General features: G+C 44.3%; 1 protein-coding gene across 2 annotated transcripts in view; it reads right to left on the bottom strand.

The window, feature by feature from the left end:
• ulk2 (unc-51 like autophagy activating kinase 2) overlaps positions 1–23,982 on the bottom strand; it is a 66,159-nt gene extending 42,177 nt beyond the window's left edge. For both annotated transcript variants that reach the window (XM_083914328.1, XM_083914329.1), the window contains exons 1-4: positions 22,877–23,982; positions 14,999–15,091; positions 14,748–14,789; positions 169–201 (exon numbers count right to left, since the gene is read on the bottom strand). In XM_083914328.1, coding sequence (XP_083770454.1) covers positions 169–201; positions 14,748–14,789; positions 14,999–15,091; positions 22,877–22,966 — 258 coding nt within the window. In that variant the 5' untranslated portion in view covers positions 22,967–23,982. The remainder of the gene's footprint in view (positions 1–168; positions 202–14,747; positions 14,790–14,998; positions 15,092–22,876) is intronic.

Below are 23,982 nucleotides of genomic sequence, written 5' to 3'. Positions count from 1 at the left end.
TGTTACTTTTTCATTCAAAGAATGTGTTGTAAAGCAACCCATTACCTTTTAGAGTAAGTAACAAGTTACACTGAAAACTAAGTTTTCCCAACACAAGTGACAACACATGAGAAGAGGATATGACCTCTGACTCATCAAATATCTAGACAGTCACGTTTCTGTACTTACCTCCATGACCAAGAAAACAGAGTTGGGCGTTTCCTGGAAGAGAAGCGACACAGGATCAGTGACAAAAGCCATTTATCCTGAAGCAGTTGTCAGCTCAACCACACAGCCATAAGAAAACAGCCACTTTAAAAAATCCACAGTAAATAACACACAGCACTTGCTATTTTGATAACCTATCTCTGAACATGTATTCTTAACTCATTCATAGTGCTTATGACAAAGCTAAAAGTCATATGTTCACAGAAATGGACCCCCAGTCAACATAAAACATTGTATAGACATCACACACACTAGCAAAAGATTCATGATGAACTTGTTTTACTTGAAGGGGAGGGGGGTCAACATAAAGCAATGAAAATCAATTCAAAAAGTAATCAACATGTTAATATACTTGTAGCGTTTAACAAAATACAGATGAATCAAGATAAATAATATGGCTGGACTACAACATTAAACTTTTATAAACTATAACTCTAGTGTTTTCTATTTCAGCTCAGTGTGAGAGCAGGTCACCAGGAAGTGCGCTAGGCTTTGAAGCCAATTTAAATTGTGGCCAAACATTGGAATTATAACTTAAGAGTCCGTCACATGGTGCCATTGGGCCCAAAAATACTTTTTTGATTTGTCAATCTGTGGACAATTGTTTTCGAGAGTCACAACCCCCCCGTGAAATGACTCGTTTCACTACCAGAATTTGAGCCATTCGGTCTGATAACACTTTGAAAGTCTAAAGGAGCCACATGAAACTAAAGTAGCTGACAGAAGTGTCTACTGTGCCTGCTCTATGGGCCCTTCAGTGTGGAAGTAGTAGTGTTGATCATCTGGGTATTTTTAGACACAGAAATTGAATAGTACAGATGTATGGAGAAAATAAAAGTAAAAAAAAAATAAAAAAAATATGTATAATGTACCGTAATTTCCGGACTATAAGCCGCTACTTTTTTCCCTCGTTCTGGTCCCTGAGGCTTATTCAACGGTGCGGCTTTTCTACGGCTTACGGTAACCAGGGGCGCGCACTACCGAGGATGCGCGAGACCGAGGCAGACATCTGGCGCCAGGTAACGAGAGCAAAACAAAGAGAAGGAGAGCTTCAGCGACAGTTTGCGCGAAGGAAGTGTTCATGCAAACACCCTCAACATGGAAAACAAACGGATAAGTGCATATGATGCTGCTTTTAAGTTAAAGGCAATCGATCTGGCTGTCAAAGAAGGAAATAGAGCTGCTGCACGTACCCTTGACATCAATGAATGGCTGGTTATTTTGATAACGTAAACGGCCGCGGGACTGCACTTTTACTGCCGTGTTACAGGCGAGCACTTTGTATTACTTTGCACCGTTGTATTATTTGTACTCTGCACGAATGCTGTTTGCCATGTCAAAGATGTGAAAGTTTGATTGAATGATTGAAAGATTTATTGTTAATAAATGGGACGCTTTGCGTTCCCAAACAGTCATCTCTGTCCCGACAATCCCCTCCGTGGTAGCAGGAACCCCTATATACTACGGTAATTACACATCTAAACGCCTGCGGCTTTTAGTTGGGTGCGGCTTTTATATGGAGCAATCTGTATTTTACCCTAAATTTAGCTGGTTCGGCTTATAGTCAGGTGCGCTCTATAGTCCGGAAATTACGGTATATGAGAACAAATTGAAACAAAAAATTACATATCTGTTGAGTAATCTGTTTGTACACGGAATGAATAGGAACGAATCAGAGCCAGTTGAAACATGTGTCAACTTCAGCAACCATTAGCATTTTATGCTAGCAGAACACAACAACAAAAAGTAAACAGTTATTTTTCGCAGCCCTCAAGCCATTCCATATATACTGTATATAAACAAGTTCTAGGTGACTGTGATCTGACCATTAGCTACAGCACTGTTCCACCATGCAAATCAGCTAACGAGTGAACCCAGGGTAATGGGCTTGTTTGGTTGGTTGGGAAGTGTTCCACTTGGGGCAGGTGGTATTGGGACATGGGCCACCAGTATCCATTCTGACTGTGTGCGTGTGTGTGTGTGTGAATATGTGTGTGAATATGTGTGTGAATATGTGTGTGAATATGTGTGTGTTGGGGGGGCATGGGGGGATTACATAATGAGGATGTATTTTGCAGTGCAATCTGGAGAAGAAGGGGGATGGGAGTTTAGTATCACACAACAGACACGTAGAACATTCTTTCACAATCACAAACTCCAGTGTCCCCTACCCAACGTCAGAGAAAACAGATACCAATAAACAGCAGACACTGAGTACTTCTAAGAAAAGCTAGTGGAGAAACATTAACTTTATAAAATTTGTGCTTTGACTCTTTCTCATGTTGTTGTATGTCTCTGGGAGCTGCAGTTGCCTCAGTTTGGTTTGTTGCCTAATTGCTAAGAGGTGAGATGAATTTCAAGAGGCAGGTGGTGACAGCAGCACATAGGGTAGCCTTTGTTTTGATGACAGCAATGTCCAAATCTTGGACAGAGAGGACAGATGGTTTGAAAGAGGAGTAAAAGAAGCCATCTATGTAAAAGTGGAGAAACCATCGCTAAACAGAGGAGGGGGTCTGAGACACCACTTATCTCCAATTTACAATGCCGCCCTTTCATCCCTTCCCAGGAGATTCAACAATCTAACCTCAAAGGACAACTGTTCACACATGGCCCAGGTGACCCCAACGACTGTCGTTCAGACTCAATAGAGCACTAACGAAGTCGAAACCAACTGCCCACCAACGACTGTCACTCTAACGACGGGCGTGGGAATTTGGAGCACAAAGGGTGTCGGTGACATCATCGGCCTTGTGAGAGGTTAAATACCTGGATCTCCACACCAGTTAGTTGGACCAGTCCCAGCCTGGTCAGATGCGTACATGAACTGATGAAGCCTCTTGGATGAGAGGTGAAACGTCTTCCTAGACAAACAACCAGTCCACTTGTTTTTGACTGAAATTGCTTTGAGGGCTTTGTTTGAAAGGGCTTAGAGGAAGTAGCAGCTCACAGTTATGAAAGGGAAGACTGCTTGAACCGTTTACACAGACAAATGTTTTAGAAAGTACTGTTCACACATTGGCTGCATCTGAATTTAAAAATCTGTGGACTCCGGACGTTAGTGGCTCGCTCCCAGATGAGGGCTGGGCTCCAAAACATTCACTTCCAGCACAGAATATTCCGAAACACCTATGATATAAATAGCCCCTTTGTCATCATGACCTTGTCATACTCATATAACGTTAGAAGCTCTCTTTCGCAAGAAATCAAATCTCCAGGGTGGGTGGAAGGATGAAAGGATTTTATTATCCTGAGATATGAAAACAGGCAACAACATACACAAATAATACTGCCACGTCCATGTGAGCCAAATCAGCACTGTGTCTGGTTAGTCGTTCAGTTATTGCGTCACACTCCAGCTCCAGGAGTGATTATGTAACAATATGGGGGATGGGATATGGCTGAACTGAGTGAGTGAGTGAGTGAGTGAGTGAGTGAGTGAGTGAGTGAGTGAGTGAGTGAGTGAGTGAGTGAGTGAGTGAGTGAGTGAGTGAGTGAGTGAGTGAGTGAGTGAGTGAGTGAGTGAGTGAGTGAGTGAGTGAGTGAGTGAGTGAGTGAGTGAGTGAGTGAGTGAGTGAGTGAGTGAGTGAGTGAGTGAGTGAGTGAGTGAGTGAGTGAGTGAGTGAGTGAGTGAGTGAGTGAGTGAGTGTGTGTGTGTGTGTGTGTGTGTGTGTGTGTGTGTGTGTGTGTGTGTGTGTGTGTGTGTGTGTGTGTGTGTGTGTGTGTGTGTGTGTGTAAACTGGGGAGGGGGATGGGGTTAAGTGTCATGCAAACTACAAGCATAATCTGCGGTATTCTGGATAAACTGGTGTCAATTGGAAGTCAAGTCTGTGCTTTTACACAAAAGCCCCACAGAATGACAGATAACTGAGACAGCAGCAAGAAAACAGTAATTATGTGTTGAGGACAAAAGGTCAGGATTGCTTGTTCATTTTCAGTGTAACTCAATCTCTGGTAAAGAGGGCAGGACGTTTATGATTTCACTGGAGTACAATGCGTTATGAAAGATATGCTGATATGACCACTTACAATACACATACATTCTGGCATGGGATGGTTTGTCCATTATTATACACAGCGTTTTGTAAGGGGACACAACAATAATTTACTTTCACATAGAGCACAAAGACAGTGAAATACAGACATATTAATTAAATTAATTATGTTGAATTATGGACCTCAAGACACATTTGTTATGCAAGAGAGGCACATGTACTGAAGATCATGAGTGTGTTTGCTCATGCGTATGTGCTGATCAAACATGTTACACACTAAGTGCATGTGTCAACCAGATGACTGTGTGTGTGTGTGTATGTGTGTGTGTGTGTGTGTGTGTGGTGTGCGTGTGCGTGTGTGTTTGGGTGGGACAGAGAGGAAAACACTGTTACTGCTCACACAGTTAAAGCTGGAAAGCAAACCTCTGTGAAGGAATGTGAACAGAGGCCTGGGAGATTCATGCTGCAGGCTTTCTAGGAAAGCTTACTGAGCTCCGAAAATCCCCTTAGAAAGTATCCAAGCACCCTTTTTTTTCAGCCCTCTCCATGTCAGTCCTGCCTCAATGTGTTGGGTAATTAGGACTCTTCAAACTGTCCCTGGAGCAACATCAGCTTATATTTAGATTGGCTTACAAACCAAAACACTTCATATTCAAACTTCTACCCACTTTGTCCTCTGTTTACCACCAATTTTCTTCAACGTCCTAATGGATGCTACATCACCTTCAATGTGCCACCAGTGAAATTAAATCTAACCACAGGTACAAGGTATGAAGAAGCCTGTAAATATTCTCATTTCTCCAGGTCATCGTTATCCTCAAAGCAATTATAGTCAAAAGCAACTGGACTTGGTTATTTGTCTAGGAAGACGTTTCACCTCTCATCCAAGAGGCTTCATCAGTTCATGTACGCATCTGTCCAGGTTGGGACTGATCTAACTGACTGTTGTGGAGATCCAGGTATTTAGGGCGTACTCACACTGTCCGTCCGTACCTTGCCCCATGCTTTAGGGTACTTGCCCCCCCCCCCTCCCTCTCCCCCCGTGGGACAGGCCCGTTTGTACTTACACTGCCTGAGCTTTGCGCGGATGCTTCTTGCCTGTCCATACGTCATCACACCATAACACGTCACACGCATTGATTGATGTCATCGGGATGCGTCACTTTCTTTACAAATCTTTCCATAGACCTCAGAGTTTTAGTGCGTCTTGTACAACTGTTTTGAATATTTTCATCCAACCAAATCTGCAGTAAACACTCCACCTCCGCATCACACCAACGTGAACCTTTCACCGCCATTGTTTTAAATGTTTGCGCATGGTCCGTCTCTTTTTTTTCTATGTCCGAACAGGCGCACATAAAATGACGTCAGAGCCGCTGTAGGCCTCGTGCTCGTACATGTGTTAACGCGCTTACAAAAGCCCACCTCTCCCAAACGGTCTTTGGCCGTCAAGCTGGCCGCAGCTAGGCGTGGTGCGGTTGCGCTCACACTGGTCAAACAAACTAGGCTTTACCCGTATAACCTGTTTGGGCACAGTATTGATGGACAGTTTGAGTGCGCCCTTAACCTCTCACAAGGCCGATGATGTCACTGGGACCCTTTGTGCTCCAAGTGCCAACGACCGTCGTCAGAGTGGCAGTCGTTATTGGGAAGTTGGTTTCGACTTCGTTAGTGCTCTATTGAGTCTTAACGACAGTCGTTGGAGTCACAGGAGGCCATTTGTGAACAGTTGTTCTTTGAGGTTAGATTGTTGAATCTCCTGGGAAGGGATGAAAAGGCTGCATTGTAAATTGGAGATAAGTGGTGTCTCAGCGTTTACTCACACTGTCCTTTTGGCCGCGGCCAAAACCGTTTTTTCAGCTAAAGCCTAGTACCTTTAAGCAGTGTGAGTGCACCCGCTCCGTGCACAAGTGCGGCCAGCGGGCCGTCCATGGCCCGCTTGAAAGAGGTGTGCTTTAGCGGAGCCGTTTGCACATGTACGAGAACAAGCGTGAGCACATGTACGAGCACGAGCACGAGCCCTACGGCAGTAGCGAGTGTTTACTGCAGATTTGGTCGGATGAAAATATTCAAAAACAGTCGACAAGACGCACAAAAACTCAGAGGTCTGTGGAAAGATTTGTAAACAAAGCCACACACACGCGATCAAAGCGTGTGACGTGTTACGGCGTGATGGCGTATGGACAGCAAGAAGCATTGGACGGCCCTGGCAGTGTGAGTACAAACGGGGCTGGGGCGCGGGGGGGAGAGGGAGGGGGGACAAGTACCCTAAAGTCCGGGTCGCGAAGGACAGTGTGAGTAGGCCCTCAGACCTCCTCCTCTGTTTAGCATTGGTTTCTCTACTTTTACATAGATGGCTTCTTTAACTTCTCTTTCCAACCAAAAGCAACCAAGTCCAGTTGCTTTTGAATGAAATTGCTTTGAGGATAACGATGACCTGGACAAATGAGAATATACACAGGATATTGCACACCAATTTGGGTCGGCAACCCTTAAAATGGTGCCGGAACATGAAAGGTTGGCTCGCAAAATTGCAGATTAAAGAAACCACCTACGGTTTAGTCGGAGATGCAAACAACAAAGGCTTACACCAACTAGCCTATGCTTGAATTCCACTATGAGAGGGTATAGAGTGGAGAAAATCATAGAAAAGGCTCAAAACCAACATCTCAGTGAGCAAATAAGACAGGTAAATTTCACTATTGCAGGACTTAAAGAGAAATTGGACCTCTCACTACAGAAACTGACATCAATCTTACCTGTTTCTATCATGGAAAAAGTTGTGGATTTCACCCAGAAAGTCCAACTATCTCAACACAACAAGAGCAAAGAAAGACACACAAAGAAATTTCACAATTTACAATCCCGGGATATTGGCAAAAACACAGAAATACTCACTTTGGAGGCAAAAAACTGACACTCCAGCACAGGAAGAAACACAAAACAGATGGGTTAAGAATTTGTCGGACAGAGATCTTACCCACCCAGAGAAGGAGGTCTTAGCCTATGGCTTGAACTTTGCCATGACACCAAAAGAGGTACCCATTGTCTAGTTGATTACAGCTACAGAATCGGCTATAAAGAAAAACAACCTTACTGGAACTGAGGCTAATCAGCTAAGGTTAAAAGTGTCAGCAACGTTGCCCCAAGCTAAGGTCCCCCCATCCAACCTCACCATTGAGAGAAAAGCAGTAACAGCACTGAGCAAAGACCACAGCATCACAATCCTTCCAGCAGACAAGGGTAGATGCACAGTTGTATTCATTACAACTGATTATCAGGCAAAGATCGCTGCACTACTAAGTGACTAACACTTATGAAACTCTGAAATGAGACCCTACCAGCGGTTACAAAAAGTAGGTTATAGAGTGTCTACAGCAACTACAAAAAGAAGGAGTCATTGGCAAATCACAATATTACAGCCTCTACCCCCAGGACTCAACCCCCTGCTTATATGGACTCCCAAAAATCCATAAAGAAGGGGCCCCACTCAGGCCCATTGTCAGCAGCATAAACTTGGTCACTTATTCCAATATTCTGGCACCAATGGTGGGCAACACCCCACGCCACATCCAAAACTCCATAGACTTTGTGAACAAAGTCCGAGACCTAAAAATGTATCCAGATGAAACCATGGTATCCTACCACGTGACTTCCTTGTTCAACTGTATTCTAGCCATAGAGGCCTTGGCCACAGTAAGAGAGCGGCTCACGCAGGACAACTCAACGACCGAACAAATCTCAAACCAGACCACATTTGCCAACTTCTGGATTTGTGCCTGAACACGACATATTTCCAGTTTAATGGCACTTTTTACAGACAGAAACACAGCTGGGCCCTGGGTTCACCAGTATCCCCTATTGTGGCAAATCTATACATGGAGGAGGTAGAGGACACGGCTTTGAACTCCTTCAAAGGAGTAACCCAGAGCCATTGGTTCAGATATGTGGACGACACATGGGTTAAAATCAAATCCAAAGAGGTGCAAACTTTTACTGAACATATAAACTCTGTGGACAGACACATCAAGTTCACCAGAGAAGAAGTCAAGGACAATAGTTTGCCTTTCTTAGACTGTGACATCCATATGGAGCATGACAGGAGCCTCCACATTGGGGTATACAGAAAACCCACTCACACAGATCAATATCTACTGTTTGACTCTCACCACGCCCTGGAACACAAGCTTGGAGTTATCAGAACACTGCAGCATAGAGCTGATAACGTACCCACCAGCTCAAAGGCCCAAAGGGCAAGAACGCAAGCACCTGAGAGGCGCCCTCACAACTTGGGGCTACCCCAGCTGGACCTTTGTGAAAACGGCAGCTGCCTCCAGAAAACAAAACCAAAGTGGTTGAGAAAGAAAAAGAAAACAAGAGAAACAACAGTCATTCCGTATGTGGCTGGGGTATCAGAGAAACTCAGGAGGATCTTTAACAAACACTGCATCCCTGTGTATTTCAAACCCAGTAACACACTCAGACAGAGACTTGTACATCCCAGGAACAGAACACCACACACTCACAAAAGCTATCTGGTTTATGCTGTCCAATGCAACGAGGAATGCAAAGATCTCTACATTGGAGAAACAAAACAACCACTGCACAAACGCATGGCCCAACACAGGAGAGCTAACTCCTCAGGCCAGGACTCCGCTGTCCACTTACATTTCAAGGAGAAAGCCCACTCCTTTGATGACAACAATGTCCAAATCTTGGACAGAGAGGACAGATGGTTTGAAAGAGGAGAAAGGAAGCCATCTATGTAAAATTAGAGAAACAATCGCTAAACAGAGGAGGAGGTCTGAGACACCACTTATCTCCAATTTACAATGCGGCCCTTTCATCCCTTCCCAGGAGATTCAACAATCTAACCTCAAAGAACAACTGTTCACAAATGGCCTCCTGTGACTCCAACGACTGTCGGTAAGACTCAATAGAGCACTAACGAAGTCGAAACCAACTTCCCACCAACGACTGCCACTCTGACGGTCGTTGGCACTTGGAGCAGAAAGGGTCCCAGTGACATCATCGGCCTTGTGAGAGGTTAAATACCTGGATCGGATTAGTTGGACCAGTCCCAGCCTGGTCAGATGCGTACATGAACTGATGAAGCCTCTTGGATGAGAGGTGAAACGTCTTCCTAGACAAATAACCAAGTCCAGTTGCTTTTGACTGAAATTGCTTTGAGGGTAAGGTATGAAAAACTCAATGTTAATGTTTTTTTTCCTTTGTTTTTAATGGTCAGAAATGTACTTGCCCAAAGTGAATCTTTACTTGCTCCTTTAGAATTTGTTGCTCTCAAATTTGTGGCAAACTGCACAATACATAGTTGGAATTTCACCCCTCATCTTCTAAAGCCACCTAATTAAACTCCTGTTTCCTAGATAATTGAAATGCTTATAAACTGTTTTTACCGCAGACATTTTCTCTGACAGGATTGCCTGATCTGCACTGTGCATGTGCAATGAGAAGATGACTACTTCCATCGTCATTTACAGAAGAAACAATGTATTTCATTATTTTTTTTACTTCTAGAGTTGCTAGTATTTACTAGCCTGTTGGGCATTTTACTCACCCACAGTAATCCTTACTGTTGAGGCCAGGTACGGTAAAACACAAATATACTTTGATGGGCATGACTGTTCATTGTTGACCTTGAAAACAATAGTTTAAACAAAATCATCTAACCTACTCAAGGTATACTTACTTTCTTTTTCTGGAGCATTTAACTTCATCTCACAGTCTTTCTCTGGGGACAGCGTTTACTCAGTTGGAGACTACTTTAATTTGCTCTGGGAAAGCTATGCTGATGGAGTGACAGAGTAATTTCCATGCCAACTGAGCAAACTCGATTCACCAGTGAAGACACTGATATGCAGTTGAAAGTTGGAAAAAGATAGTAGATTGAGCTTAAGTTATGATTATTTTGTCTCCAGAGAGGAAATTGGAATTAACCTTCAAAATGTTTTGAATTACATTACTTACCTACATCTACTTCATCTACTTAGTTTTCTAGAGCTCTCTTCCTCAGCAAATTAAGTTTGCTTAATCGTCATTGTAATCTTTATATATTCTGTTCCCAAAAACAATAATAAGTCGACCTCATCATTTGGATCTTTAGTAGACCCAACACCAAATAAACCAAACTACAGTACTTATGTTATAGGTATATTAAAATGAATTATGTGTGGTAGGCTACACATAATGGTTTAAAGGCAATTTTTGCTGTTTGGTAGCTGGCAGTTGGGGGTGGGGGGGACTTCTGATGAATGCTTGGTTAATGATTTTTTCTGTGTAAAAAAACAAAACTCATCCTGTTATCTCTGTAGCCAGTTCAAAAAAAACAACAGTAGTGTGCAGCATGAGTGAGAGAGAGCCATAAAGCCATGACACAGGACACCTTATAATTAGCCGTCTTCCTCCCACTGCTGCAGCTTGATTATTATTAACATCTCCTTGAAGGAGGACAGGGAAGCGCAACCGTGTGCTTAAGACTGTTATATAAAAGCAGCAAATGAGCAGTGCTCCTCTAAACTACTACTGGAATAAGGACCTGCAAACCATCATGGGGGCACATATCCTCACCTCCAGCCCTGCAGTCTTTTGTCAATGCACAGCTATTCTGAGAGCAGTGGCGGCTGCTGGTCTTTCAAGGAGGGGAAGCTCATTTTTCCGGCCTACATCATAAATGTGGTTGTTTATTTATATTTAAATTCTACCCTTCGTTCCTTTTCAAGAAAATTATCTGTGACCTCGTACAAACTAGGCGTCTTTTCCTGGGACTTGACCAGTGTCCTCTCAATGGCATCAGAGCTAGGCTGCTTAAACGGCCTTGGCCCAGCTGGAGCTGCTGCGCCAGAATACTGTGAAGTCTGACTGCCTGTGAGTGTGAGTGACGGGGGGAGAAGCTCCGCAGCTGTCGCTGCTCGTCTAGGAAAGAAACCGCAGAGTGACCGAACAGAGTCGCCAAACACAAGGCTAGTCGTTTTTAACAAGACAAAGTCTCTGGGGATCGGTAAAGTCACCGGATCAGTTCAGACCAATGTAATGAAAAACATGGAAAATGTTTATTTTTCAAGATCGCTGATTCACTCATTTAGCTGTCAATCAAAAAATTATTCCGCCTCAGACAGCTCATCTAATCATCATGCAGAAGCCGAGCGTCCGGGCCAGTCCACTGTCCCATAGGCCCCCAGAGGCGCTGAGTGTTCCATGGGCGGGACAAAGCCCAGCATTTATCCAATAAGTGTCTAGTTTCACTGCAGTGGAACAACCCGCACTACGCTTCCCCATTAAAGTTGTGTGGAGTCCTGCAGTACATCTTCAACCTCAGCCTGAGTCTTGAGAAGGTCCCTGTGCTGTGGAAGACATCCTGCCTGGTACCAGTACCAAAGAATGTGCGTCCCAGCACCTCCGAAGACTACAGACCGGTGGCGCTGACGTCACACCTGATGAAGTCCCTGGAGAGGCTGGTCCTTTCACTTCTTCGGCCCCTGGTCATCACTGGACCCTCTACAGTTGTGCCTACCAGCCGAAACAAGGTGTGGAGGACGCTATCATCTTCCTGCTCCACCGTGCCTGCGCCGACCTGGACAGACCGGGAACCACAGTGAGAATCTTGTTCATGGACTTCTCCAGTGCGTTCAATACCATCCGGCCTGCTCTGCTGGGACGTAAGCTGACGGCGATGCAGGTGGACCCTCCCCTGGTTTCCTGGATTACGGATTACTTGACGGGTCAACCACAGTAATCCAGACTGCAGGACGGATTGTTTGACACTGTGGTCAGCACTACTGGAGCTCCACAGGGTACTGTTCTTTCCCCCTTTCTGTTCACCCTGTGCACCTCAGACTTTCAGCTCCTCTCTGAGTCCTGCCACCTGCAGAAGTTTGCTGAATATTCTGCAATTGTTGGCTGTGTCAGTGAGGGGAAGGAGGAGGAGTACAGGGGCGTACTCTTCAGCTAATCACCTGATTCTAAACCCCACCAAGACTAAGGAGCTAGTGGTGGATTTCCGCAGGAGTAAATCTGCCCCCACACCCATTTCCATCAACGGCGTGACTGTGGATGTTGTCCAGGATTACAAATACCTTGGAGTATACCTGGACAACAAACTGGACATTTACGTAAGTATTCACAGCCTTTACCATGAAGCTCAAAATTGAGCTCAGGTCCATCCTGTTTCCACTGATCATCCTTGAGATGTTTCTACAGCTTAAATGGAGTCCACCTGTGGTAAATCCAGTTGATTGGACATGATTTGGAAAGGCAGACACCTGTCTATATAAGGTCCCACAGTTGACTTCATGTCAGAGCGCAAACACCAAGCATGAAGTAAAAGGAATTGTCTGTAGACCTCAGAGACAAAATTGTCTCGAGGTAAAAATCTGGGGAAGGATACAGAAAAATATCTGCTGCTTTGAATGTCCCAATGAGCACAGTGGCCTCCATCATTCGTAAATGGAAGAAGTTTGGAACCAGCAGGAGTCTTCCTAGAGCTGGCCGGCCGTCTAAATTGAGCAATCGGGGGAGAAGGGCGTTGGTCAGGGAAGTGACCAAGAACCCGATGGTCACTCTGTCAGAGCTCCAGCGTTCCTCCGTGGAGAGAGGAGAACCTTGCAGAAAGACAACCATCTCTGCAGCAATCCACCAATCAGGCCTGTATGGCAGAGTGGCCAGGCGAAAGCCACACCTTAGTAAAAGGCACAAGGCAGCCCATCTGGAATTTGCCAAAAGGCACCTGAAGGACTCTCAGACCATGAGTAACAAAATGATCTGGTCTGATGAGACAAAGATTGAACTCTTTGGTGTGAATGCCAGGCGTCATGTTTGGAGGAAACCAGGCACTGCTCATCACGAGGCCAATACCATCCCTACAGTCAAACATGGTGGTGTCAGCATCATGCTATGGGGATGTTTTTCAGCAGCAGGAACTGGCAGACTAGTAAGGATAGAGGGAGAGATGAATGCAGCAATGTACAGAGACATCCTGGATGAAAACCTGCTCCATAGTGCTCTTGACCTCAGACTAGGGCGACGGTTCATTTTTCAGCAGGACAACGACCCCGAGCACACAGCCAAGATCTCAAAGGAGTGGCTTCAGGACCACTCTGTGAATGTCCTGGAGTGGCCCAGCCAGAGCCCAGACTTGAATCCGATTGAACATCTCTGGAGAGATCTGAAAATGGCTGTGCACAGACGTCTCCCATCCAACCTGATAGAGCTTGAGAGGTACTGCAAAGAAGAATGGGCAAAACTGCCTAAAGAGAGGTGTGCCAAGCTTGTGGCATCATATTCAAAAAGACTTGAGGCTGTAGAGGCTGCCAAAGGTGGTTCTACAAAGTATTAAGCAAAGGCTGTGAATACTTATGTAAATATGATTTCTTTGTTTTTTAATTTTAATACATTTTCAAAACTCTCAAGAAAACTTTTTTCACGTGGTCATAATGGGTCATTATGTGTAGAATTTTGAGGCTAGAGATTAATTTAATACAATTTGGAATAAGGCTGTAATGTAATAAAATGTGGAAAAAGTGAAATGCTGTGAATACTTTCCGGATGCACTGTATGAGGCAAATAATCAACCTCTAGCCTTATAAATACAATATTAGCCCGAATATACGGTAATACAAGTTAGGGATATCCTTGATGAAATAAATTCTTAATCCACTAAGACTAATACAATTTTGTCAAATAAAACATTAGTTGATTTAATCAACACATCTGTAAAACTGAGTTTCTCTGCAAAGAATCCTCCAAAAGCAGCACTTTAAAGCATGAAAATCATAGAAAATGACCAATTGGTCAACTAATTGACTAAGAGGAATATGATGAATATGATGAATATAAAAAACACAATTATTCTGTGTGTTTCTTTTAGTCTCGTCACAGGGGCACATTACAATTTTTGAGAACCACAGCTATCTTTTATTCTGTTCACACAGAAACATAATTACAAAGTCAAAATAAATCCAATAATTTACTTTTGGTTGCAGATATTCAAAGATGACCCGTTAGCGACATGTTTTATTTGAAAACTACAAATACAAATGTTTTTAAGCTGTGTACCTTTAAATTAATACATAAAGACAGTTGGAGGCTCTCACAACTCCCACAATCAGTCAGGAACGAGCAACCCAAAACAATTAACTGTCAGGATTTGACTTTGTAGAGGCTGTACAGCACAGCGCGAACAACTGGACTGATGGGATTGAGTCACATGGCAAAAGTATGACCCTGAAACAGTCGGCTGAGTTGAGACGGACAGAGGATGGCCTTACTCACCATTAAACTGACTAGCCAATAGCAACATTGATCCCCTTGACACACAAGAGATTTGTAGACTAGATCTAGTTTTTCTAACCCTGGCTCCATAGATACTGGAACAGACAAGGTCTGAGACATGCCTGCTTGTCTGCCACTAAAAGAACCACAGAACAACAACAACAACTACACTGAATTGAGATCAGTACTGAAAGACTATTGAATACTTAATTCTACATTAAGCTTATAATAATTTGATGCACAAGAAGAAAAAAAACTTACCTGGACGTCATAAAGTGCCACAATGTTTTCATGCTGCAGCTCCTGAGTATAAACAGAACAGAAAACAATGTGTGTTAGCAGGAACATCAACTAGGTTAAATTAGCTAATGGAATGACTTTCCCTGATATTTCTATCAGAGGAAGTCAAGGCTCCTTTCTGCCAAAGGTGCAGACTCACACAAGGTTGATGTCAGATCATTCTTTAAGTATGTCAATAAGATAAGTGAGAGGCAATTAAGTGTCATGTTCACCTTCAAGATTTTGATTTCCTTGCCAAGAAGGATCTGGGACTTGGACAGGTTCTTCTTACTAATGCTCTTGATGGCCACCTCCCAATCTGTCTTCTGCAGGACACAGTGAGCAGGATGAAAGTTTTAAAATAAAGTTAAGTTGTTGTAAGTTTATTTAAAACTTAACAGTGGATAGGACACATTTATCTGATAATGACTTAACACAGATTCACTTTGTACATGTACCCCACCTGAACCATTTTTTAAGGATATTCAGTTTAACCTTTGATTCAGAACACCTTATGAACCAAATCCTTACAGTGTTATTACTCTAATACAGTCTAATGACAGTCTTTGGTTCAGCCACTCATCTATTTCTTCTTAAGATTAAGAAATTGACATTCAAAAATGGAGAGAATGCATGAACCAGTTGCTGTCAAATAAATGAGAGCATACAGGCTTGTAAATACTGTACATTTGGGCCATGCTGTCCCTCAGGATATTGTTCAATCGAGGTGGTACAGTCAGCCCCATGGATCCTGGACGTCACATCTTGTGATCAATATATTTCACAGGGAAAGCCTAATACTGAAGTTTTAAAAATGGCAGTCGTGAAATAGCAGCTAGGCTTCTTTTCCTTGAAGTATAAAGGTTCTTTGTGTAACTTTTTGCATGCATTTATCTTTTTTTATTACCAATGGGTGAATGGGTCTTAAGGTAACTTCAAAAATGAGACCTTCCAAAACTATTGCAGTTTGTGAGTCAACTTCTATGTAAAGGACTCGGGACAAATTCTCTGGGAAAATCCAAAGGATATGACGTTATGCATGCTCCCTAGTCCCTAGCCTCTTTTCAGCTCCACTACAGCCAACAGTGTGCTACATTAGCTTAGATATAGAGTCCGCTAACATCAACAAATGACCCTGTTCTGTCATTCTGTTATACATTTTTCAGCAGCGGCCCCAAGATGGACCTATGGTTGGTGACTATCCTGTTAAACAGCAAAAACTATTTTTCTGATCCAGCGGGGAGTTGGATTCGGGGCCGCTGGGCTGAGGCTCTGTGGACTGTGTTGTGTAACATGTGGTGGTACAACAAAACCCCTTCACCCTGGTGCTGACATGTGAAATATATTATGGTTTTAGCTGACAAATGTTAGGTAATCTTAGTTTGCACGCTAATGCAGGCAAAACTGATAGCTAGCTGACATAGTATAATACTGCATTGAGTGGATAACATCAGCTAATTCATCTAGAGGGGGCTGGTCTGGCTGGCTTGCAGCTAACGTAATAAAGCAGGCAAAGCCAGAGACTATGCAGCATAGCGAAGTTCTTGCTAGCTGGCTTTACACATGTTTATGTGCGCCTGTTCGGACATAGAAAAAAAAGAAGAAAAAAAAGAAGGACCATGCTCGGTCCATGTTTACTGCAGATTTGGTCGGATGAAAATATTCAAAAACAGTCGGACAACATGCACAAAAACTCCAAGGTCTATGGAAAGATTTGTAAACAAAGCGACGCATCGCGATGACGTCAATCAATGCGTGTGACATGTTCTGGCGTGATGACGTATGGACAGACAAGAACCATTCGCGCGAGGCCCAGGCAGTGTGAGTACAAACGGGCCTGGCCCGCGGAGGGAGGGGGGGGACAAGTACCCTAAAGCACGGGGCACGGTACGGACGGACAGTGTGAGTGCGCCCTAAGACAGAAAATCAGCTAATGCTCACACTAGAGGAGCTAAAATGAGAAATAGTTTGGTATTTTTGCTTGAAAAATAATTACTTAAATAAATATTTGCTGACAACTTTTGCCTTATCAAATAATCAACTTATTGTTTCGGCGCTTGGAAACCCTACAGTAAACCAACCACTGTACTAACAAGTCAGTATAAATGATATCATGACTGTAGTCTGTCCCCTTGGTCATTGCATACCTCATGGCTGTATTGCATTCTGATCCATCAAGGAAACAGTGAGAAGTAACTCTGTTGTCTCTCACCCCTGATAATTGTTCATATGAAATGCGTAGCATTAAAACTGGATGGTAAAAAATATACTAATGAACATTTTCTGCCATCATCAACATTATCGTTCAGACCACACTCATGAGGCATACTTATTAATTTAATTATTTAATTACTAATGATATTTTTCCAAATGAATGACTCCAAATATTGTGTAACGAAGACTAACAAAATGAGTCACTGACGGTTTTGTCCTACAAATTTGTTCATCTGAAAAGCTTATTTTACATGTGATTTTGCATGCATAATATATTCAAACTGGAAAAAAAATTACCCAAGCGCAATATATGTGGTAGTATGTGTATGTGCATAATGCGTATGCATGTGTATGCCTGCTGGCCTGAATTGCATCGTCAGCATCACTGTGTGAGAGTTGACTAGAAGGATGAAGGAAATTCTAGCCGTCCCAATAACACCGGGTCACTTGGGTTTCTGACAGCTCGGCCAGACTATTGCACGGAATGACATGCTGAATAACGAGGCACTAAGATGATAGCTGGAACAGAAGCCAGTCTAGTTACACTAAAAGCTAAGTGAGAGGAGAGGGACCTATTTTTTCCTCACTGGGCTGAGATAATGTTTCCAAATGAGCTCCTGGAGCAGGTTTAAAAATGACTTTAGGAGCTCACGTGAGCTCAAAGGCTCTCAGGACATGTGCTGTACATGCAAACACCCAACTACGGAAATAGACCCAAGAGAAACTGTTTGTTTCTATGCCCTTGAGAAAAACATATGGACAAATAAAATCAACATGGTCATTTACACGGGAAGCTAAGGAAAGAATGCTTTGAATAAAAAGACATGCTTTCCAAAAGAATCTAGGTTAAAAGGAGATGTTCTTGTTCTGTGGGTGCACTCCATCTAAAGCTTGGCATATAATCTAGCACACGAAGCAAGTGACACGCGTCTGTGTGTGTGTGTGTGTGTGTGTGTGTGTGTGTGTGTGTGTGTGTGTGTGTGTGTGTGTGTGTGTGTGTGTGTGTGTGTGTAACACTGCCAACTGAGCTGCATCAATACCCAGCTCACTAACAGCTTTCCCAGCCAAGTGTGACTGAGCTGCCGACACTACACCTAAGGGGGGGAAAAAATGACCCTGTTGCCCCATCATGTAATGCTGGAGGGTGAAGAGGTGCGAGGGTGGAGGAGAGACATTCTATCAAACTAGTAACGTTATGGCAGTGCACCGCATAATCAAGAGTAAAGCAGTGCAGAGTAAGAAGCTATCCTCTGCTCAGAAAGACAGAAGCACACCTTAATTTTCCAGGATAATGCATGATCTCATTCATGAATCACAGCCAATTATAGAGATATATATGATCCACCAAAATGTAAAATATGGTTGTCCAGAAACTATGTTGTTTGGTTCAGAGTGCACATGAAAGGGAGGCTCTAGGTGCCTGACATTTGTAACACGGAGATCTCATCTCATCTCATCTTCATCCGCTTATCCGGGGTCGGGTCGCGGGGGCAGCAGCTTTAGCAGGGGACCCCAAACTTCCCTTTCCCGGGCCACATTAACCAGCTCTAACTGGGGGATCCCGAGGCGTTCCCAGGCCAGTGTGGAGATATAATCTCTCCACCTGGTCCTGGGTCTTCCCCGAGGCCTCCTCCCAGCTGGACGTGCCTGTAACACCTCCCTAGGGAGGCGCCCCGGGGGCATCCTTACTACCCGAACCACCTTAACTGGCTCCTTTCAACGCTAAGGAGCAGCGGCTCCACTCCGAGTTCCTCACAGATGGCTGAACTTCTCACCCTATCTCTAATGGAGACTCTAGCCACCCTCCTGAGAAAACCCATTTCGGCCGCTTGTACCCGCGACCTCGTTCTTTCGGTCATGACCCAGCTTTCATGACTATAGGTGAGGGTAGGAACGAAGATTGACCGGTAGATCAAGAGCTTTGCCTTCCGGCTCAGCTCTCTTTTCGTCACAACGGTGCGGTAGAGCGACTGCAACACCGACCCCGCTGCTCCGATTCTCCGGCCAAACTCACGCTCCATCGTCCCCTCACTCGTGAACATGATCCCGAGGTACTTGAACTCCTTCACTTGGGGTAAGGATTCATTCCCTACCTGGAGTAAGCATTCCACCGGTTTCCTGCTAAGAGCCATGGCCTCAGATTTAGAGATGCTGATCCTCATCCCAGCCGCTTCACACTCGGCTGCGAACCGATCCAGTGAGTGCTGAAGGTCACTGACCAACGATGCCATCAGGACCACATCATCTGCGAAAAGCAGAGACGAGATCCTCAGCCCACCGAACTGCAACCCCTCCCCACCACGACTACGCCTTGATATCCTGTCCATGAAAATCACAAACAGGATTGGTGACAAAGCGCACCCCTGGCGGAGGCCAACCCCCACCGGAAACGAATCCGACTTACTCCCGGGGATCCGGACACAGCTCTCGCTTTGGGTGTACAGAGATTGGATGGCCCACAGAAGTGACTCCCTCACCCCATACTCCCGCAGCACCTCCCACAGTATCTCCCGAGGAACCCGGTCATATGCCTTCTCCAGATCCACAAAACACATGTAGACTGGATGAGCATACTCCCAGGCCCCCTCCAGGATCCTTGCGAGAATGAAGAGCTGGTCACCACCCCAGTCTGCCACTCCCTTGGCACTGTCCCAGACTTCCACGCAATGTTGAAGAGGCGTGTCAACCAAGACAGCCCCTCCCAACCCAAAGCTTTCAGCATTTCTGGACGAATCTCATCAACCCCTGGGGCTTTGCCACTGTGACGTTGTTTGACTCCCTCAGTGACTTCCGCCAGGGATATTGACAATGATTTCCCATCAGCCTCCAGCTCTGCCTCTACAAAAGAGGGCGTGTTAGTCGAATTAAGGAGTTCCTCAAAGTGCTCCTTCCACCGCCCGATTACCTCATCGGCTGAGGTCACCAGCGTCCCGTCTTTACTGTAAACAGCTTGGACGGTTCCCCGTTTCCCCCTCCTGAGATGTCGAATGGTTTTCCAGAAGCACCTTGGTGCCGCCCGAAAGTCCTTCTCCATGGCTTCTCCGAACTCCTCCCACACCCGCTGCTTTGCCTCTGACACAGCAGAGGCTGCAGCCCTTCTGGCCTGTCGGTACCTTGCAACTGCCTCCGGAGTCTTCTGGGATAGCATATCCCGGAAGGCCTCCTTCTTCAGTCGGACAGCTTCCCTGACCACTGGTGTCCACCACGGTGTTCGAGGGTTACCGCCCCTTGAGGCACCTAAGACCTTGAGGCCACAGCTCACCGCTGCAGCTTCAGCAATGGAAGCTTTGAACATTGCCCACTCCGGTTCAATGCCCCCAACCTCCACAGGGATGCCAGAAAAGCTTCGCCGGAGGTGTGAGTTGAAGATCTCTCGGAAAGGGGCCTCCTCCAGACGTTCCGCAATACTCGTTTGGGTTTACCTGCTCTGTCCAGAATCTTCCCCCATCCTCTGATCCAACTCATCACCAGATGGTGATCGGTTGACAGCTCTGCCCCTCTCTTCACCCGAGTGTCCAAAACATACGGCCTCAGATCAGATGATACGATCACAAAATCGATCATCGACCTTTGGCCTAGGGTGCTCTGGTACCACGTACACTTACGAGCATCCTTATGTTTGAACATGGTGTTAGTTATAGATAATCCGTGACTAGCACAGAAGTCTAATAGCTGATGACCACTCGGATTTAGATCAGGGAGGCCGTTCCTCCCAATCACGCCTCTCCAGGTGTCTCCATCATTGCCTACGTGGGCGTTAAAGTCTCCCAGCAGAACTGTTCTCGCCGGCGAGCCCTCCGTCTGGGCCTGGCTCCAGACGGGGGCCCCGGGCTTCCTCCGGACAGGGTCTCTCTTCCTCTTCGTTGTTTGTCCATTGAGTCTTTGTGAACACGGAGATGGCACAGAAAAAAACCCTAACAAGTTTAACTTTTGAGTAATGTTAGAATTGGTGTGTGTTTAAGAACAGAACAGGTATGAATGTATCCCAAGCTATTCTTCCATAAATCAGTTGACATGTGATCTGTCTTCCTACCCTTTCATCATTGCCTTTGAGGAGGGAGATCTGATTCCCTATACCCAACATTATACAGACATTTATCAAGTGTGTTCAGTGTTATAACCTTGATCAGCATTTAGAAAGAGAATGTTTATAGTATTCTATTCAGTTATTTTAGGATATTAACAGTGAATATTTTCATTATTTTGATAAGTTGTTTGGTTCATAAAATGTCAGAAAACTGAAAAATTGTAGATCAGTGTTTCCCCAAAGCCCAAGTTGACATACTCAGATGTCTGTTTGTCCACAACTCAAAGATATTCAGTTTACGGTCATAAAGGAGGAAAGAAAATGATTATGTTCAAGAAGCTGGAATCAGATCATTTTCTTCTTTCAAAAATACTCAAAACTATAAAAAAAAATAGTTAGCGATTACTTTAATAGCTAACAACTAATCGATGAATCCACTAATCATTGCCGCTCTAGTTCTACAGTGAAGCAAAAGTTTGAGAGAAATCAGATATGCTAGGAAAGAGAAACTTGAAGAGTTTGATAACGTTTGTTATCCTTCCCTCTCTTATCCAGGAAGAAACCTTACTTTGTCTTAACCACCTCATGTGCTTCACACTTGGGTGGGTAGTGCTCAATGATTTATCAATTAATCAATTAACCGTCAAAGATGGTTAGTTGCAGCTCTACTGTGCATTATTAAATTATTGATTATTCATACTGTATACATTTCAGCCACATGCACACTGAGATAGCCCATGTGCTGGCTGCTGTGCTATGTGGCCAAGTTATATATATGCAGAGTTGCAGAGGAGCAAAGTGTTTAAACAATATTTGAAAGCAGTTTCCAAAGGATGTAATAATTAAATAATTTCTTGATATTACAGTGTTACAGGAGCCCATATGTAACATTTAACACTGCCTAAGCAATGAAGTAATCCATCATGTCTGTTACATGCAGGTGGTTCCTCTAACCATCCTGTTCCTCCACGAGGTGGAAATAATCCTATAAATAAGCTAAACGGCATGCAAATGATAGGACTTAAACAGGAAATACACTGATCACATGACAGGACCGTTTTAACGAGACAGGAAGGCATGTGAGCAGTGGACAGTGGTTATAGATGCACAGCTTCCACTGATGACTGGGGGATTGTTTGCAGGCCTACATTCAGTTCAGCTCAGTTTCCAGGCTGTAAGCTAGTTATTGATTGCTGCTCTACCCCGACTACAGCAGGGAATTTGGCGATGAAGTATTGCATTGAAGAATTCAGGAACCATCTGTTTCACACCAGTAGCAACGGGGGCAACATGATGGCATCTCTTGCATCTCTGTCACACATACACACACAAACTCACCAGTCCTGTGTCCTTCAGTAATAGAAAACCACTCCCAATTCAAATGTAATGAGTAAATTCCATTTCTGAGCATGATGTTAATAATGTTATAGGTTCCTGTGCTTCAGCATGGATTTACCCACAGCTCTTACCTAAGAGAGAGCCTTGTATCCTTAAAAAGGCAAAAAACAAAACGAAAAAAAACCCATCTCACCCCCTGCCTCAGTAGTCAGCAGTTCATTCACTGCTGCCTGACTCATCCGTGTAATGAATTAAAGCGGCATACATACACTTACACAATTGACATCTGGCTGATTAAAAAACACAGGTACAGTACATCCGGCTGGATGAAGGTGTTCAGTCGTAAAATCGGTGCAATACTACCTCACCAAAAAAGGTACCAGCCCACATATGCTGCTGGAGAACTGCATACTGCACTGCCACTGACTGACCCAGATTTTCAAATGAAGCTGCCTGTTTTTGCCACCTCTTATCCAGAAAGACAGGATGGGGATGAGGGAAAGACAACACTGCAGTTAAGTTATTTACTTACCTTCCTGTGTCTTCCTTTGAACACCACAGCAAAGGCTCCATGTCCAACCAGGTCTTTTCTGCTGTACTCAAAATCTCCCACAGTCTCCATTGTGATGGGCTGATGGTCCAGCTGATGCTGGGCACTGGTGAATAGATAGCCTTAAACGTTGCTCTTCTTTTCCGAAAATATTCCTGGAGCAAATGATGTTCTCCTGTCCTTTGATGGTGCTTCTTGCACTGCGGATTTACTTCATGACAGGCCTCTGGAATGTGTCTTATTGCATAAATAAGAGATGCAGTCGGGACATGATGCATTCATATGCCCTCTAACTAGGCTGGGATGTTTCTAATATCACACAGAACAGACGGCTGTGAGCGTGGCTAACAACAACCCTGAGCTAAACTGTATCAGTGCCAGCTGTCAGTCTTTGACCCAGTTGGATAGCTACAATCCAGCTTTGCATTACTCTCCAAGGAGGCTCACTAACACGCCGTGTCCCCAGTCACCTAACCTGTTCAGAGGGACAGTCTACATGATGCCAACCCTGCTGGACATGACCATGCAAAGATTGAAAGCAGCTGCAGACACCGAGCTATCTATTAGCTTGACAGTGACATAACCCTGTGGCTACACCGAGCGTCATAGCTGCTGTCCATAGGAGGTCCCTGCAAACATGCTAGCAATTGTATGAAAATAACGTTACCTTGTTTAGTGATAAAAAATAATTTACTCGGCTTCTACCTAAAATATACAAGTTGTAGAAACCTATAAAGCTAGCAAACACCCACGAGCTAGTCCACAATGTTAATCAAAGTGTAAAGGATGCAAAACAAATGTGAACACAGAAGTGTTGTTTATCCGAAGCGTTAGTCCCTTTCGATGCATCTGCTTCTACAAGGCGTCCGAGTCCACAACACACATTTGTGCCCTCTTGAAAAACACTGACGTCTCCCCAGTGAGCATTGGATTCATCCGTGTGATAAAAAAAAGAACACTTCGTTGTTTCCTTCGTCATCAAGTCTGACAAACAGCTAACGTTAACGTTATTACGGAGACGTTGTCGCCTTAAATTCACTTTACTTCAACGTTTCTCTGACTGAGAACATAAACTGTACGTGTTTTAA

The sequence above is a fragment of the Echiichthys vipera genome (assembly GCF_963691815.1).
Source record: "Echiichthys vipera genome assembly, chromosome: 5".
NCBI classification, from domain to species: domain Eukaryota; kingdom Metazoa; phylum Chordata; class Actinopteri; order Perciformes; family Trachinidae; genus Echiichthys; species Echiichthys vipera.
The sequence above is the reverse complement of the archived record's forward strand: the minus strand, read 5'-3'. Positions and strand labels throughout refer to the sequence as shown.